Source organism: Pantherophis guttatus, chromosome 5 (assembly GCF_059756535.1).
Source record: "Pantherophis guttatus breed Tessera chromosome 5, ASM5975653v1, whole genome shotgun sequence".
Taxonomy (NCBI): Eukaryota; Metazoa; Chordata; class Lepidosauria; order Squamata; family Colubridae; genus Pantherophis; species Pantherophis guttatus.
The window spans coordinates 131,289,907-131,306,231 of record NC_142067.1 but is presented as its reverse complement, the minus strand read 5'-3'; the positions used below and the strand labels follow the sequence as shown (position 1 = coordinate 131,306,231).

General features: G+C 44.2%; 1 protein-coding gene and 1 long non-coding RNA gene across 5 annotated transcripts in view; one reads left to right on the top strand and one right to left on the bottom strand.

The window, feature by feature from the left end:
• ERCC6 (ERCC excision repair 6, chromatin remodeling factor) overlaps nucleotides 1-4,859 on the bottom strand; it is a 38,093-nt gene extending 33,234 nt beyond the window's left edge. For 2 of the 4 annotated variants that reach the window (XM_087895625.1, XM_087895626.1), the window contains exons 1-2: nucleotides 2,461-4,859; nucleotides 459-898 (exon numbers count right to left, since the gene is read on the bottom strand). In XM_087895625.1, the coding sequence (XP_087751751.1) occupies nucleotides 459-898; nucleotides 2,461-2,682 (662 nt within the window). In that variant the 5' untranslated portion in view covers nucleotides 2,683-4,859. Of the gene's footprint in view, nucleotides 1-458; nucleotides 899-2,278 lie in introns of all 4 variants that reach the window. The other 2 variants (XM_034415735.3, XM_087895627.1) reach the window with 1 other exon arrangement.
• Nucleotides 3,803-10,651, top strand: LOC132709255 (uncharacterized). The gene is made up of 3 exons (XR_009620290.2): nucleotides 3,803-3,884; nucleotides 8,904-8,950; nucleotides 10,619-10,651. It is a non-coding gene; the product is annotated as an uncharacterized LOC132709255 (long non-coding RNA).
• Nucleotides 10,652-16,325: the final 5,674 nt, after the last annotated feature.

Here is a 16,325-nt window from a genome sequence, read left to right as displayed (position 1 = left end):
AATGTTGATAATTGAGCTCTAGCAGTGAGACCAGAGGGTGATCTGCAAACTTCGGTTCACAAAATATTTATTATCATCCTGAATTCAATGCGACTTATCCAAATCAGCAATTTCACTTTCATATTTTCACAATGCTAAGTGAACTAACTGGAATTATTATGTTCTTAGTATTCACTAATCAGGGAGGTGGCATTTGATGGTCTTGAAATCACTATTTTCTGTAGGATGGAAAAAAGCTTTTTATTCCATGGCAGAAATGAAGCCAGGAGTCACCGCAGGCCAATTAGCAGCACAGGCCCCGCTTTTGCAAAGTTTTAAAGGAAATTATCTGGTGATGATGCAGACTTTGCTCTCCAACGTAGCTGCTTTATTTCAAGCACACTGTCCCATTCTGAACTTTCAGAGAAGGCCTGCAAAAGGATCCCCCAGGCAGGAAGTAAAAACCTCATTTCACTTACCCCACATCTTCCAATTCAGCTTGGTCTCCTGTTTCAGCAGCATCATGAACCGGACGCCCTTCAGCGGCTTCACCGATCGCCTTGTCTATCTGCTGAAGGACTCCATGCTCCAAGACCTCTTGGTCGTAGACCTCGACTCCCAGCAGGCCTCTGAGCTCAAATGCTCGGTCCTTGGGGGCCACGGACCGAATCTGCTGCCGGTCGATTAGCAGCGTGGGCCCCTTTCGGAGGGTCCCCAAAGAAGCCTCCGCTGATGGTGCTTTGTTCTCCAAGACCCGCCCCTCCCCGTGGTCCCCCACATATTCACAGGGCATCCAATCATCCCCTGGCTTATTCGCTTCATCTGCTTGGCCATTACTTGCACTGCTGCTGCTGCTGCTGGCCTCAAATTTCTCGCCTTGAAGGTTTCCTTCTGGCTGAAGCTTCTGGGCAGGCATCCTCTGTTCAAACACAAAAGGAAAAAGCCATTTTGGACACTGAATTTTAGGATTTTGCATTTCAAGCAGAAGCTCCAATTTTGAATTTTCATGGAACAAGCCAAAAATCAGATGATACACTTACGCACTTCAAAACCTAATCTAATCTCCAATTATATTCAACAGCCAGTCTTGGCATATACCACTGTTCTGCAACCTTAAACAACAACACACTATCATCTGCTCTCACAGAATTGCTATGATAACTTAATATTTTGTATATTAAGGTGCATGAGCTTATTTGTACATCTAGGGATTATGGGAAATTTTATGTAAAGGACAAAACTCATCAATTTAATTTTATTTTTAAATAATTAAGAATATATCATGATACACAATTAACTCCAGAAACATTACTTTCATGGGAGCAAATGGAGCTGTCTATTCCTGCTCTAGTTGGTTCAAGCAACAGATGAATTTCAGATGCTAGGCCCAGAATGAGGATCTGCTGATGTTGTTACCAACGTAAAGTATAGGCCAAATATACACAAAACGACTAAAGTTTTAATGTGGGAAACAAGCTCTCCATATTTGTTATTTCCACGTTTTGCCTATAAAGAATGGATGCACAGAAAGGATAAGCAGTCACAAGGTGCCTCTTATTAAAGACTGTTCTTTAAAAAAAGAAAGAGCATCACCCTTCAAAGTGAGCATTTATTTAGGAACATCTCCGGGATACAATAACACATCCCCGCCCCCTCCGCCTTCTGCAACCTCAGCAGTCACAGAAGAGCCCCTTGGTCCTTTCGGGCCCCCCTCCCCCCCCCCCCGCCCTTAAAAGCCTGGGCTGCAAAAGCAGCTGATTTTTGCCCCGCAGGAGAGGCTCTGCCTCCTTGGGCAAGTCTGCACAGGTCCCTTGGCGGCAGGCAAGATGGCACCGGGAGCCTCCCTGAGCTCCTTCTCTTCCTCCGCCTCCTCCTCCTCCTCCTCCTCCTTCCCTTAAAGAGGGTGAGATTTTTATCCCACCTTGCCTTAGTTCTACTCTAGGCTGCCCAATAGAGCCTTTAAAAACTAGCCTGAGCTGAAAGGCCCCACTGCGGGAGGAGGAGGAGGAGGAGGAGGAGGCTTCTTCTTCTCAGGCAGGCTGCACCTTCGATAGCTGAGCAGGGTGTTACTGCTCAGCTCAAGGAGGCCCCGCACAGGCAGCCCTGCGGGGGGCGAGGCGGGCTGGCCTGAGACCGGCTTCCTAGGGGCGCCTGCCCTCCTGCTCCTCCTCCCGATCTCAGCCGCGGGGCCAGGCGGGGGCTGCCGGGCGAGGGTAGCCCTGCCTGAGCGGCCGCCACTCGGACACCGAAGCGGGAGGCGAGCTTCGAAGATCGAGGCGGCCGAGAAAGCGGCACCTACTGAGAGGCGGAGAAGCCCCGGGACGGAGCGAAGGGGAACCCGGGGAAGGGTGCTCCCGAAGGCCGCTCCGCTCGGAAGGAGGCCGCGGGGGGAGGAGGAGGAGGAGGAGGAGGCGAGGCCGCCGGCAGCCTCCCTCAGCCACCCCGGGGCTGCTTTCAACCTGCCGCGGCCCCCCAGCAGACCTCTGCGCATGCGCCCCTCGGCTCCCCGACTTCCGGCGGGCCCGCCGCTCCGGCCACGGGACGCTCAGGGCGCCTGCGCGAAGGCCGCCCTCTTCCGGTCTGTGGGTGGACCGTTGGCTGGGACTGGGCGGCTCTCAGAGGGGCGGGCTTGAAGGCCCGGGATGCTGGGAGTTGAAGTCCACCCGTCTTAAAGTTGTCAAGGTGGAGGAACACCAGCAACATTAGAGTTTATTACTTTATTAGCTTTTTATCCCAGCTCTATTATTTTTATAGATAACATACATGACACTCCTTCCTCCTCCTACTGATACGAATGGACAGAGTACACACGTTTTAGTACAGGAGAGGCGCCTGGGTCTCTGGGGGCGTCTGGAAAGGGCCCCCCCCGGAGAAGGAGCTGCGGGGCAGTGGAAAGACAGGGCCCGCCCCCCCCCCCCGAAGCTGGGGAAAGAAGCCCCCCTCTACTGTGGGAGGAAAGCCGTGGGGCCTCCTGTCCAAAGGAAAGAACTGGAGCTCACGCCTGGCTCCTGGCTTTCCAGGACGGGTGGATGGGCATTCACCCTTTGCTGACCCCCACATATTAGGGGGGGAATTGCACATACTGGGGGGAAAGGTCAAGGAAGGGGCCCATAAGCTAAAACAAGATAAACGTTCCTCCTGCTATGGAAGATGGGATCAGCTCCAAAACACTGATGAGCAGAAATAGAGAGAGAAGTGGTCGGGTAATGAGATGACTCAAAACTTGTCTGTAAAGGTTGCATGTGCAGAAATATGGATGTGAGGCTCAGATCCTTGTACAGTAGATCTCTGGATTTACGTGATCAGAATCAAGTCATGAAGATCTATCGTATCAGCTATGATTTTGGAAAAAGCCATGCAAAATTTAGAAATAGCTCAACCTTCATGTTTAACAAAGACTTTCATGGATTAGACATAGACACAATTTTCAACTGTATAATAATTTTAATGAAGAGGAAAATTAACTTAAACTGGATGCAATATGTTACCCATAGTGTGGCCAATATGGAATGGAGAGTTACCCCACACCTAGCGACTGTTTCTAAGCTATTTTTGCCACATGTCTAGAACTGTTCCAGAAAAGCGACAAAGCCACATTTAAGGTAGCCTGAAGAAAGCATTGGATGGCCAATGTGGTGAACTGAGATTTCTGCAGGTTAGTGTATCCTCCTGCCACAGCCTCTCTTGGCTCTAGTGGCCGGCCAGCAGGTGCTCTGTGCTTTTTCAATGTCTCTGAATCCATGGTCAGCTCCAGAGACTCAACAGGTAAAGAGTTTGATTATTCTTGCTACTTTCTCAGGCCACAAGCACCTGGGGTTCTGCTGCCAGATTGCGGTGGGCTGGCTGGAGCATAAGGGAGAAGATGAATGCCATGGATGGTCTTCATGACAGCAAAGACCTGGCAGGTACAAGACAAGGCCAAGTTTGGCGGGGGGGGGGGACCATTATTTTACTGCCAATAAACACAGCAGATCTAGAGAACTTTGCTTGGGGTTAGGGAGTGCTTGTGGCAGCCTAAAATGGCCAGTGAGAGCTGGGTGAATCTCAGTCCTAGAAAGTGTCATCAGCTACCTTCTCGGTGAAGCATCTTAGATCATATTTGTGGCCAGAGCTATACTGGGAGAAGAGAGAGAACACTCCTTGATGGGCTGGAGTAGCCAACAGCTGCAGCTTTGTTGGGCTGGGGAATGAAATAAAGGCAACGCCTTGAAGACCGGCCCTTTAAGAATGGTTAGCAGGGGATGTTCATGTGACGATGAGGGAGAAGATGAGGTCGCACCTGTCCATTGTTTTAAGACTGGACAGAAGAGGTGGGCCAGCACAGCCTTGTTTTACCCAAGGGTGTAGAGCAGAGTATATGGAAGCAGGCTTTTACCTTGACCATTCTGACTATTGTATTCAGTGTAGTAGGAAATACTTCTGTAGGGAGAAACCAAGCCCAGGTTGCTTTCCTGAAACAGTTAAACGAAATTTGCAGTGGGGGGGCTGCTGGCAGGATTTCTGAGCTGGGGCTTATGGAACCCTGCAGATCTCTGCATTATTACAGTAGATTTTTGCTTAGAGAAAGGAAGATTTCTCAAGGTGCTTTTTAAGACTTCCTGATTTGTGCTGGCAAGTTGTTAATCAGTCTGTGGCAGCATAAATAAAATTAAAGAGTTTAATTAAAACTAATGAATGAGCGAACAGAGAATAGATAGCATGTTTCACTGTCAGAATCCTGATGTTCTCAATAATTAAAGTGTCAAAGAATAGGAGATGGCTTGAAAATGTCAGAAATATAGAAGAAAGAAAAGTTTTAAAAAACAGGCCTGCCATTTCAGAACAGCTTGAGAGTTTATGTAAGCCCGGTAAATATAAAATCCCATTGAGGGTTTCCAGACAAGCCACATTCCTTCCAATGTATTCTAGTGTAATTCTTTTGTTCTTCGTCTATTAATTTTCTTAATTTCCACCTGGAGATGTTTTTTTTTTTGGGTCACCAAATGTTATATGTTATAGATGTTATACTTTGCATAAGTATAACAGAGCTCCGAGTCTGGGGACCTGATGGCACACCTAGGATTTAGGACGGTGTCATGGATGCTCTCAAGCATAACTGGGGGAAACGATGTAGCCCATGGATGGACAATCATAGAGCAAGGCTGAAGGTTGCCATTACTGATGAAGCCAGCCACGGGTTCCACCCTAGCATCCTCCAACCAACGTCTTTAACAGGCTGTAAATTATTAGAGGTCTTTGAAGTTTGGCGATACACAAATACAATAAACGCAGTGGGTCACTGAGTTATAATGAAAGCAAGACAAGGGACTTCTAATCAATACAGGTAGTCCTTGACTTACGACCACAATTGAGCCCAAAATTTGTTGCTAAGAGAGACATTTATTAAGTGAGTTTTGCCCCATTTGTTAAGTGAATCACTACAGTTGTTAAATTAGTGACATGGTTGTTAATTGAATCTGGCTTCCCCATTGATTTTGCATGTCAGAAGGTCACAAACCCCAGGATCGCATGACCCTGGGACGGTCATAAATGTGAGTCAGTTGCCAAGCATCCGAATTTGGATCACGTGACCATTGGGATGCTGCAACAGGCATAAGGGTGAAAAATGGACATAAGTCACTTTTTTCAATGTTGTAGCTTCAAACGGTCACTAAGCGAACTGTTTTAAGTGGAGGACTACCTGTAATACAGAGTTAAGATGAGATCAGTATCACGCTCCTGCCTGCCTGCCAGCCAGCCCTGGTCTACCGTAACCCACCCCTCAGACACAAACATTTTATTTATAGCACAAACATATTTTATTAGTGGTAGAAACAGAAACCTCAGCAACTACAGATGCAGGAGCCATTTAAGTGCTTTGTGGTGAAGAAATTCCCTGCACGACAGGTACAGGCAAACACAAACTGATACTTTCTACACAAATGGTTATAAATAAAAGCCAAAATTTTGTCAAACTGATTGTGTAAACGTAACATATAGGCCCCTTGGTATCATTTGAAGGAAATTAATGTGGGAGGCCGAAGAGATAGCGTCTGCAGTATGCAATGCTCAGGAGAGCTCCTGTGATTTTGTTCTACTGCAGCAGAAATAAATGCTCTTGCAAAACCTTAAGGGGGGAAATGAGATGTATACGTAAGTAAGATTAATCTGTAAAGCTGATGTCTGTCATGAGTCAACTTTTACAGTACGTTGCAGCAGGTTGGATTTGTCCAACTGCCTAGCCAGCATACTCCTTCCTGTCTTCGGTCTTGGCGAACATCTAAATATTTAAGAACTGCAAAGTAAATCGAAACGAAGGAAGTATTATTTTGGCCTTTGACCACAACTAAATGAGGAAATAATAAGGGAGGTAGTTTCCTTGATTATCCTTACGTTACTGGAATTCCGTAAAGACCTGAAGGACAACCTAACACCACTGCTTAGTATTTCACTAAACCAGCACAAATTCATCACCCCTTTCAGATGACCCCAAAGGATATGGGTTAGAGTTCTGCTGCAATCTTGAGGTAAACCTAACAGGAAAAAGTAGTAGTTCACGAATATGAATTCCAGGTGTTAGAGGCTTACTATAAACCTCTTAATTACAGCCCTGATCAACTCTGAAGGTAAATCTGCATCAAGTAATGGAGAAGGAGGTGTAAGACAGGTAAAAACACGAGCCACAACATTAAACACTTGGCTGTCAACATCCAGCAGGAACAGAACACGATTCTCAGAAACTGTTTGGCTAACGCTCACTGAGGGTCCCAACCAGCAATGAAATCAAATGACATTTCCTCATGATTCGTTCACTAACATTTTACATACATCCTACTGCTGACAAAATAAACCCACCATACTACTTCAAGTATTAATTAATTTAGATTATTTTTGACCCACCCACTAGCCAAAGGAATAAACTGTTGGGAACTCAGTGACAGCAGATGTTCCTCCAGAATAGATATCAATCAACTCACCTGAAAAAAAGTATTTCCATGCAGATTCAGACTGCCCTCTCCTCTCCTCAACTACATATTGGAGGGGAATGCAGGGATATGCATTGGTGCCACCAAGAGCCTTGGTGGCACAGCTGACTAAGTGCTGTTAAAGTAGCACCAGCTGCCTGCAATTACTGCAAGATCAAATTTCACCAGGCTCAAGGTTGACTCAACCTTCCATCCTTTCGAGGTAGGTAAAATGAGGACCCGGATTGTGGGGGCAATAAGTTGACTTTATATAAAAAAAAAGGAACACCACTTGGGGGGGGGGGCGAAAGCCCTACTAAGCAGGTATATACAAAAGTATGAAGGCTATTGCTTAACACATTGTAAGCTGCCCTGAGTCTCCGGAGAAGGGCGGCATATAAATTGAACCAATAAATAAATAAATAAAATATACGTATCCAACCCCCATTTTGTACATGGCACTGATCCATTTCCCAGTAGCCACCAAGGATCCAAGATCATGGGACTGCCGAGTTTCTCCTCTGACCCTGCCCTGCTCTTGGCCTACTCTTAGGGGCACTTTCTTGCTCCAGCTGCTGTTCAGGCAGATCGAAGGGTCTGAGTCAAGGCCTGGAAGGAGTGCGGCCTGCCCACACCAGCCTAAAATAACCCAGAGGTCCTAAGATGACACAACACACAACCTAATGGTTGCTGAAGTACATAAAGTATTACCCAAACCAAGACCCCCCTTCTTGTTTCCTGCTTAAGGGGGAATTCTTTTAGCACGGGAACTGCTAGAGATAAACTTTAGGGGAATTGGGGATGAGATGAAGGCAACGTCATGAGGACACGGCTGGGAAAAAAGAGGTCCACTTATGTTCTGGTGAGGGGCACATGTGGAATAAAGCTCCAGGAATAAAGAGTTTCATTCTGCCTGGCAACACCAAGTTCTTCAGATGGTTTATGCAGATGTAAAGGCTGATATCTCAGGAGTGATATATCTCTTAGCACATGCATCCCTTCTCTAATGATATTTGCAGATGAAGACAAAATTCTTCAGGGGAAATTCTTTCCATTTCTTTTCTCCTTCAGCCATAACTCAGTGTGGTTTCCTAGGAAACAAAGAAAGAAAGTAAAATTATTAAATTTGTTGGAACAAACCCAAATAATTAAAACAAAACTGACACAGAATGGTTTCAGTCCATTATGTGTATCCTTTTTAGTTCCTTCACACATCTCCAAAAAGCTAATTTACCATTCCCTTTCTTCAATGGGGGGCTGCTGAGTGGATGGGCGGAGGAGTCACCAGCCTTATGGTCTTGGGGGGCCCCTATCTGCTGCCCTGGTCTCACCAAGTGACTCGACAATTGGCAGGTTCAAATAAACCGCAAGCATTCTGGAGATGTTTAATCTTCCTAACTTCCCTTTTAACCCCCTCTAATTAGCCCCCCTCTTTCTGAAATCCACAAGGTAATCCTAGGCCTTTTTACATAAAAGAAAGATCCCTCTCTGTTTAGTAAGTGCAGAGGATGGTACCGATAAGACAGAGGGAGACGGAGATAGAGAGAAAGAGAAATGCAAACGGCAGGGGTGAAATCTACTTACCTTCCTTACCGGTTTGGAAGTGCACCTGCCACGTGCGTGCGCTCACTTCACTCACGCGCACCAGGAAGTAATGACACCTAGGCGGGAGGGCGGAGCTTTGCTCCGCCATTGCTACCGGATCGCTCGATCCAGTGCGAACCAGGAGGATTTTACCCCTGGCAAACGGCTATAATGTTGCTCAAGTATAAATCTATTTCGCAGGGATGCAAGAGAATAGAAATTTCAAATAACCTAGCAAATGAGTGGAGATATATCTGAAATTAGTAGCACCACATCAATAAAAATTCAGTATTTTATGTTACAGGAATATGTAAACAATCGTGTGATTGCTTATATACTTTTTTTTAAAAAAATGTATTACATATGTTTTAATCATATGGTTGTCATTATTTGCAGCCTGAAGTGGCACACCTGAAGATGTACAAGTTCGGTCAGGATCGGCTGTAAGTGTTAATTAGATGAAGATTTCCAGGCGGTTTGTTTGTTTTCACTGTGATTGTTCGTACCAGGAATTCCGCTTCTAAGTTGCATTTAACTTCAAGGGATATGATATGGTCATTTCCCCACGCGCCCTCTTTGAGCATCAACATTCAACCAATGTTGTGCCAAAATATCAATAATGAGGACAAGCTTCATAGAATTTCGGTGAAGGCTGGGCCATGCTATGAAGATGTAGCATCTTCTCAGTACTTGGAAAACAGCCTACGAGAATCCCCATCTCCCTTCTGGGGACACGGGAAGAGCAAGCAGAGCATAGAACATAGAACAACGGAGTTGGAAGTGGGGGTCTTCTAGTCCAGCCCCCTGCTCAGGAAGGAGACCCCATACCGTTCCAGAAAAGTGGTTGTCCAGGCAGATGTGGGAAGAAAGGGGTCAGCAGCAGCAGGGTTAAACTCAGTGTGCAGGTAGTTTCCAAGGTAGTTTCAGGTTATCAGATTCAATGTCTCAGGTAACATTCACAAACACCCTTTTCTATAGAATTTGAACCTGAGCGCTAGCCTTAAGTCCTACGTAATTATGTATAAGTGCACCACAGATGTTTACCACTAGATGGAGGTCTCCTCTCAGTTGTAAACTGCATCCCTGAACAAGCACAGGTTATTGTAACTTTGAAGTAAATGATTTATGAAAACCTTTCTAATCCAAGTAGATTTCTGAATAATCTGCTAATTTCATATTCCAGAGGCGGAAGGACAGAAAAGAGAATCTAGATTTGATTCTCACGAGTAGGGAAGAACTGGTGGAGCAGCAGACTAAAGCACTGTTATTAACACCAGCTGCCTGCAATTACTGGGAGTTCAAATCTCACCAGGCTCAAGGTTGACTCAGCCTTCCATCCTTTCTAAGGTAGGTAAAATGAGGACCCGGATTGTGGGGGCAATAAGCTGACTTTGTATAAATATACAAAAGTATGAAAGCTATTGCTTAACGCATTGTAAGCCGCCCTGAGTCTCCGGAGAAGGGCGGCATATAAATCAAATAAAATAAAATAAATCAAATAAAAAATAAATAAATAAATAACTGGTTGGTGCTGTAGAAAAAAGTGGAGGGACTATGCTGCCTTGAGCTTCCTATGAAACAGAGTATATGTGGATACATAGAAAAAGTCTAGATGTGTAAGAAATAGAGTTAGACACACTCTGGAGTCCTAAAAGGTAATTTTTTTTAAATAAAAACTTATCAAGAAAAGATTGGAGCTCCATGAGTCCAGGCTGTTATAAGATCTCCTGTCTTGGGCAAGGGGCTGGACTAGAAGACCTCCAAGATCCTTCCGGCCCTAGGATTCTGGAACTCTAATTTTGCCAAGGACAGGCTTCCCTGTTGCAAAGGGATTAAAACTCGCCCTTCCCCTTCCATGTCTTTCTTCTTTTTGAACTAGAGGGAGGGAGGGGGGGATCCACTTCGCTTGGATCTGAATCAGCACAGTCAGAGAAGGGGTGTGTGTTTTACCCATCATGTCTGTTCAATTTTCATAGAAACAGAGAAAACTGACAGCAGAAAAAGACCCGAGTGGCCCACTGAATCTGCCCTTTGGTTTTTTTCTTGTTTTTGTTTGTATTTTCTGTTTAATTTTTTTTTTTTTTTAATTTTTGTCACCTCTTGCATTGCAGTAGACAGCAGGACAAAACCCCCAAACATCTAGAGATATGGTGCCTTGAAAGCTTGGTGCTGAATATTTGGGATGATAGTTGAATAGCTGGGAGAGTGAAAATTAATTAGCTTATTATTAGCGTTTCCTGTTGCACAGCTGACTGGGTGGAGTTGACTAATTAATTCAAGTGGACGTTTTGGGGGTTAAAATTCAATCTGCTGGGTGAGTGACTGGGCTACTTGGCTCCACTTTTGTTATTGTTCTCACAACCCCCGGACTCCTGCCCAGGTTCTGGTTCAGAGCATCCCAGGAAGAAGGTTACTGGATCATGTTCCATTAGCAGAAATAGAATGCCAGACAAAGTGCAGGAAGCTTGGGAGCTTTTCTGAAAACAAGGGACAATTTCAAAAAACACAACACGGAAGAAAAGCAGACGGAATTAACAAACCCCAGGATGGTGAGCTGCATAAAGAATTCAGATTTAAGACTTATGTAGAAAAGCACCCGTGGTGTTCATAGCTCCTAGCCTTTTAAACTATTGTTAATGCTTTTATTATTTTTACAATATTTTATTATTGCAATTGTAACTGTTTTTACGATCTGTTTCTAATTTACACTGCCCAGAGCCACATGTATGAGATGGGCAGCTATATAGATATGACGAATGAATAAATAGAATAACAGAATCCTGAATGCCTGCCCAGGATTCTCTCTGACTCATATTAGTTCTAAACAAAATCAAGGAGAAAGTCTTAAATTTGAGTGTTGGAGTTACTTTGCTCACCTTTTCTGAAGGAGCCTTGGTTCTTCTGAGCAGAGGAGCTGGCCCCGTGTGAGCGCCCTTAAACACATTTTCCTGAAATGTGTTTCCGCTCTGGACTTCTTTCTGGGGTTCCAGAAGCTGGGAGGCAGCAGCTTGTCCCAAATTTTCTCAGAAGGTAGAATCTGAGTCATGCATCAGACTGGAATTCTCCTCCAAAGAATGACTGACCCATTATTTTTAGCAAATGTTTTATTTAAGACAAAATTAAGCTGGTTATCATTTGGCACGTCCCAGAATCTAAGTACCAAAGAATTTCCTCTTTGCTCCTGCTAGGGTGAGATACACAGCTGAGCTGTTCCAGATGGACATTTTTTTAATGATGGAAATTACAGTATATTTGCTCTAAGTATTTCAGATAGGAAATACAAAGGGTTCCCCCCACCCATTTTCTAACATTAAGTTACAAAGTAATACATTCTAACCAGAGATGGGTTTCAGCAGGTTCTGACCAGTTCTGGAGAACCGGTAGTGGAAATTTTGAGTAGTTCGGAGAACCGGTAGTAAAAATTCTGACTGGCCCCGCCCCCATCTATTCTCTGCCTCCCGAGTCCCAGCTGATCAGGAGGAAATGGGGATTTTGCAGTAACCTTCCCCTGCCACGCCCACCAAGCCACACCCACCAAACCATGCCACGCCCACCAAGCCACGCCCACAGAACCGGTAGTAAAAAAAATTGAAACCTACCACTGATTTTAACTAACATTCTTGTTTTCTGCAACTCACTAAGTCCAAGTTTTCATGTAAAGCAGTAACCTAAGGAGTGAATTTAATGGATTCTCAATACATCCATGCCAATCAGAATCTATGCCCCTTGGGCCAAGATATTACAGAATAAGAGGAGGACTTGGAAGGGACCTTGGAGGTCTTCTGCTTCAACCCCCCGCATAAGTAAGACTGAGTCTATTGTCCCAAAGGTGCTTTTCCACAAGGGAGCTGGACTTTCTTGGTTTTTTCCTTTGAAAATATTTCACTTCTCACCCGCAGAAGCTTCTTCAGTTCATGAGTGATGGGGATGAGGACAGATGGGCTTTGTAATTGTGAGGGAAGGCAAGCTCCCCTTAGAAAAAAGGATTGCAAAACTTTCTCTTTCCTCAAAAGCCTGTACATTTGGAACATGGAATGTAAATGTAATGTAACGTTATGTAAATGTCATGTTTTAGTTTTAGACAGTTTTATTGCTTCATAGCTCTCATGGACCAACAAAGCAGCAATGGCAGCCTTGGGGTTATAATTGTAGCGGAAAGAATATATTAATTGACGACTAAATACTAGAAGTTTAAAAGTCCACAAAGGAACAAGTAACTTGCCTCTTTTTATCTCTGTTTTAAGGTTATTTGGCATCCTTTACGCAGGTAGCCCAGAACGGTGTTGGAAAGCCTGGCGCTCGGAATGGCGGTACAGAGGCTGGTGTTCCACCAGGCAGTTGTGGGGGGGCAGCGGAGAGGGCAGGATTGAGGGGTGAAACGGATCGAAGCATCTTCAGGGGATACCTAGGCTGAATTAAGATTTAAAACCACAGCTCGGCCTAGTATCGCAGGAGTTTGTCTTGGGATGCTAAATATAGTCTGACGGTGATGTCTCCCTGACTAATGCGTTCAATCTGGGATTTTCATTTTGAGGTCTTCATTCTTCCAATTTTTGGCTGCTTTCTCATTTCCCCCCTCCCTTCCTTTTTCTGTCTCACCCAATAAAGAGCTCCAGAGTGTGTCAAAGCTTGCACTACACTTTTAACCAGCTTGTGTGGAACTAGTTAAAATATTCTCAGATAACAGAATCAGGATTATCTCACACCGCTGGGCAACGGTGATACTCCAAGGATTAAAGCCCTCCATTATTGACTGATTTACAGGCCTCCCTCTGCTAAAGCCGAATGAAGCCAGCAGGTATCTCAGCCCAGCTGTGACCTAGAACCTTCTCACCTTTTACCCAAGAGCTGAATAAATTATTGTAATATCTGTTTCATTGCACTAAACTGCCTTTGAGACATTGCAATACTGTAAGTAAAAAATAGTAAATAAAGCAAATAAGTAAAAATACATTGAAATAATAAATCTGACCACTGGTTTAAACAGTCGCCCTCATCAGACCCAACTTAGAATTCAGGAAACCTCTTAGTAATGGCTTATGACCGCAGACACCAGGGAGCCCAGCACGATCTCTACCCCAGGGACTTCACCTTGTATAAACCTCACCACCCCAGGCTGGTGGGTGGATTCTGGGAGCTGAAGTCCACAAACATTAAAGTTTCTGGGATTGAGAAACACTGATCTGTATAATATCCTAAATCCTTTTAGGCTCACCAGGGGATCCAAGGGCTGCCTTTATAAGGGGGGGTGGGGGGCAGGGTGCACACATGCATGTGTGCGTGTGTGCATGTGTGTGTGTGCATGTGTGTGAATTTGACAATTATTTCCCATCCTGGATTTCTGGAATATAGCCTTGTTCTGTCCTTTAATTCCACCTGATCCTCAAGAAAACGCAGGAACACTCTGAAATCATTCTAAAGGTACAAGGAATTTCATCTTTTCATTTGTTCCATTTGGGGGCAAAAATAGATCCCAATATTTTTAAATCCTGTAACTGTAACAGCTCTTCACATTATATCCTGTCATGCTTAGCACAAGGGAGCCACAGCCCTTGGATGACACAGAAGTCTAATTTATAAGAGGAAGACGCTGAATTGTGTTAAAGGGTCACAGAAGAATTCCTTCACGGTAGAGTTCTTCTATCCCGTTTCTCCATCTTTGGGCTCTTTAATGCTTGCTTTGTTTGGGCTGACTCTCACTTTTGGCTGTTATTTTATGTGATTGTAATTATTTAGGTTTTGGGTTGTTGTTTTTTAAAGAGAAAAGGGATTGTTAGCTGGTCCTGCCTCTCCACTCTCGGTTGCACAGTGTAAATGCCTTGAGTCTCTATGTGAGGTTTCCAGCCTTCCTAACAGCTCTTTGGTGGGTCACAAAAGAAACATCTGAAATTCATAACATGAAATTAATAGCATGTGTTTCACTAAGGCAACTGCTGACCTTTCCCTTACTTTATCCTGCCCAAATTTAAGTCTTAAAAATGTTTTCTTCACAATACAACTTTAGAGGAGAGAAAAACTGAAATCTGAGGAGCAGCGCTGATTCTTACAGTAACCAGTCTGCATGGTAACCAAGGAAGCTTTAAAATTAAGGGAGAGTAGGGGAAAGCAATAAGATTCTTCATTAATCTAAGCGTGAAAAGTATCTGTGAGCTAATGGAGTTCTGACACGTGCAAACAGCAAATATGTAATTGCTATTTTATCAGCTGCACACTGTTGAAAGTTAAGTTTTTATCCTGTGGACCAATGTCCACTGAGCGGAAGGTGTATTTGATAAGGTATCTTAATGTCACATTATGAATATGTAGAAAATATTTGCTACCAATAAAGGAGAATATTTGTAGTGCAGGGTTGGTGCTCTCTGAGCTTGTTTGTTTTCTTGCAGACGTTTCATTACCCTAACTAGGTAACATCATCAGTGCTAGAAGGAGTGCTGTTTGCTGTCAGTTTATATTCTGGTGTCTTGCCTGTCTGGGGGGAGGGTGTGTGTGTGGGGGGTCTTAGGGATTCTTTGGTTGGGCTGTTTAATGATGGGTTCTTTGGCAGTTTCTTGATTGGGGAACTGCTTACTGGATTGTTAGTCCTTTTGCTTCTGGCTCTGATACAGTTTTGGATTTGGTATGAAATGCCTGCCATTATGTGAGAAAGTACGGTATCCTGAAAAAACAAAACCTCTGCATTTCAGAGCTAGCTAACATGGAAGACTCAAGAATAAAACCAGAAAGATTCACCTGCCTATTTCTCTACTGCTATCTGCTTAACGAATTACATAAATCTATAATAGCTCTATCTAGTGGCTAAAACAACCGTCTCTTACAGACTTGCTCTTACAGAATCATAGAGTTGGAAGGGGCCCAGGAGGTCTTCTAGTCCAACCCCCTGCTCAAGCAGGAGCCCTTATGCCAATCTGGACAAACGGCTGTCTTGAATGTTCCTTAGTGATCCCACTTATACAAACCATCAGGATTTGGAAAAGAGGGTTGTTGTTTTTTTTAATCAATGAAAAAAGAAATCACTTGAAGCCGTTTGAATAATGGGGCAACCGCACCAAAAGGGTGATTAGCTCTAAGTTTGCACTGACAGCTAAACGAAAGAACTTCCTAGAGGAGGGAGCCTCCATTCTCCAGCTCATAAATGAGCCTGAAGGTGTATCAGGTCATGCAAAGGAGACCCTTCAGCAGGAACCGGCAGAATTCTCCCTCAGGAAGAGCACCGAGCAAGGCAGGACGATGGGAAACAGAAGCCAGAGACAGCCGGTGTGGGCCGCTTTGTTATTGTTGTGGTGGTTGTTGTTCATTCCTTATTGCATAGGAACATATTTGCTAATAATGTCTCAGCGGCATTTTTCCCAGACATCTCCCCATCATGGCTTCACTTTGTCCTCAGCTGAGTCAGACGTCCATTATCTTGAGCCAGCATTGAAGTAGCAGTTTCCCATCGTGTTTCAAGGCCAGCTTCAAGATTCATAAAAACAGGATTTATTACTTTGGAAGTGAGTCAGGTGATTCGGTAAATGAAAAAAGAGGCAACGTGGACAGAGATTAGCAGTGGAAGGAGAGAAAATTACAGTGATATAACTTTTTGCCAATTTATATCAAACTTCTACACAATTAGTTTTGGGTAGAGAAGAGTTTAACTCCATTATGGAGAAAGAGGTTATTCTATATCCTTGGAAATGAGAAATAGTTCTCATGCCTTTTGAGAATAAGCAGAGTTAGGGTTGTTTTCATCTATCCTTCTAGCCCAGAGATGTTAGTAGAGAGGAAAAATAAACTAAAAATAAATAATTGAATCCCAAAATGGGGGCTCTGAAAGAGGCT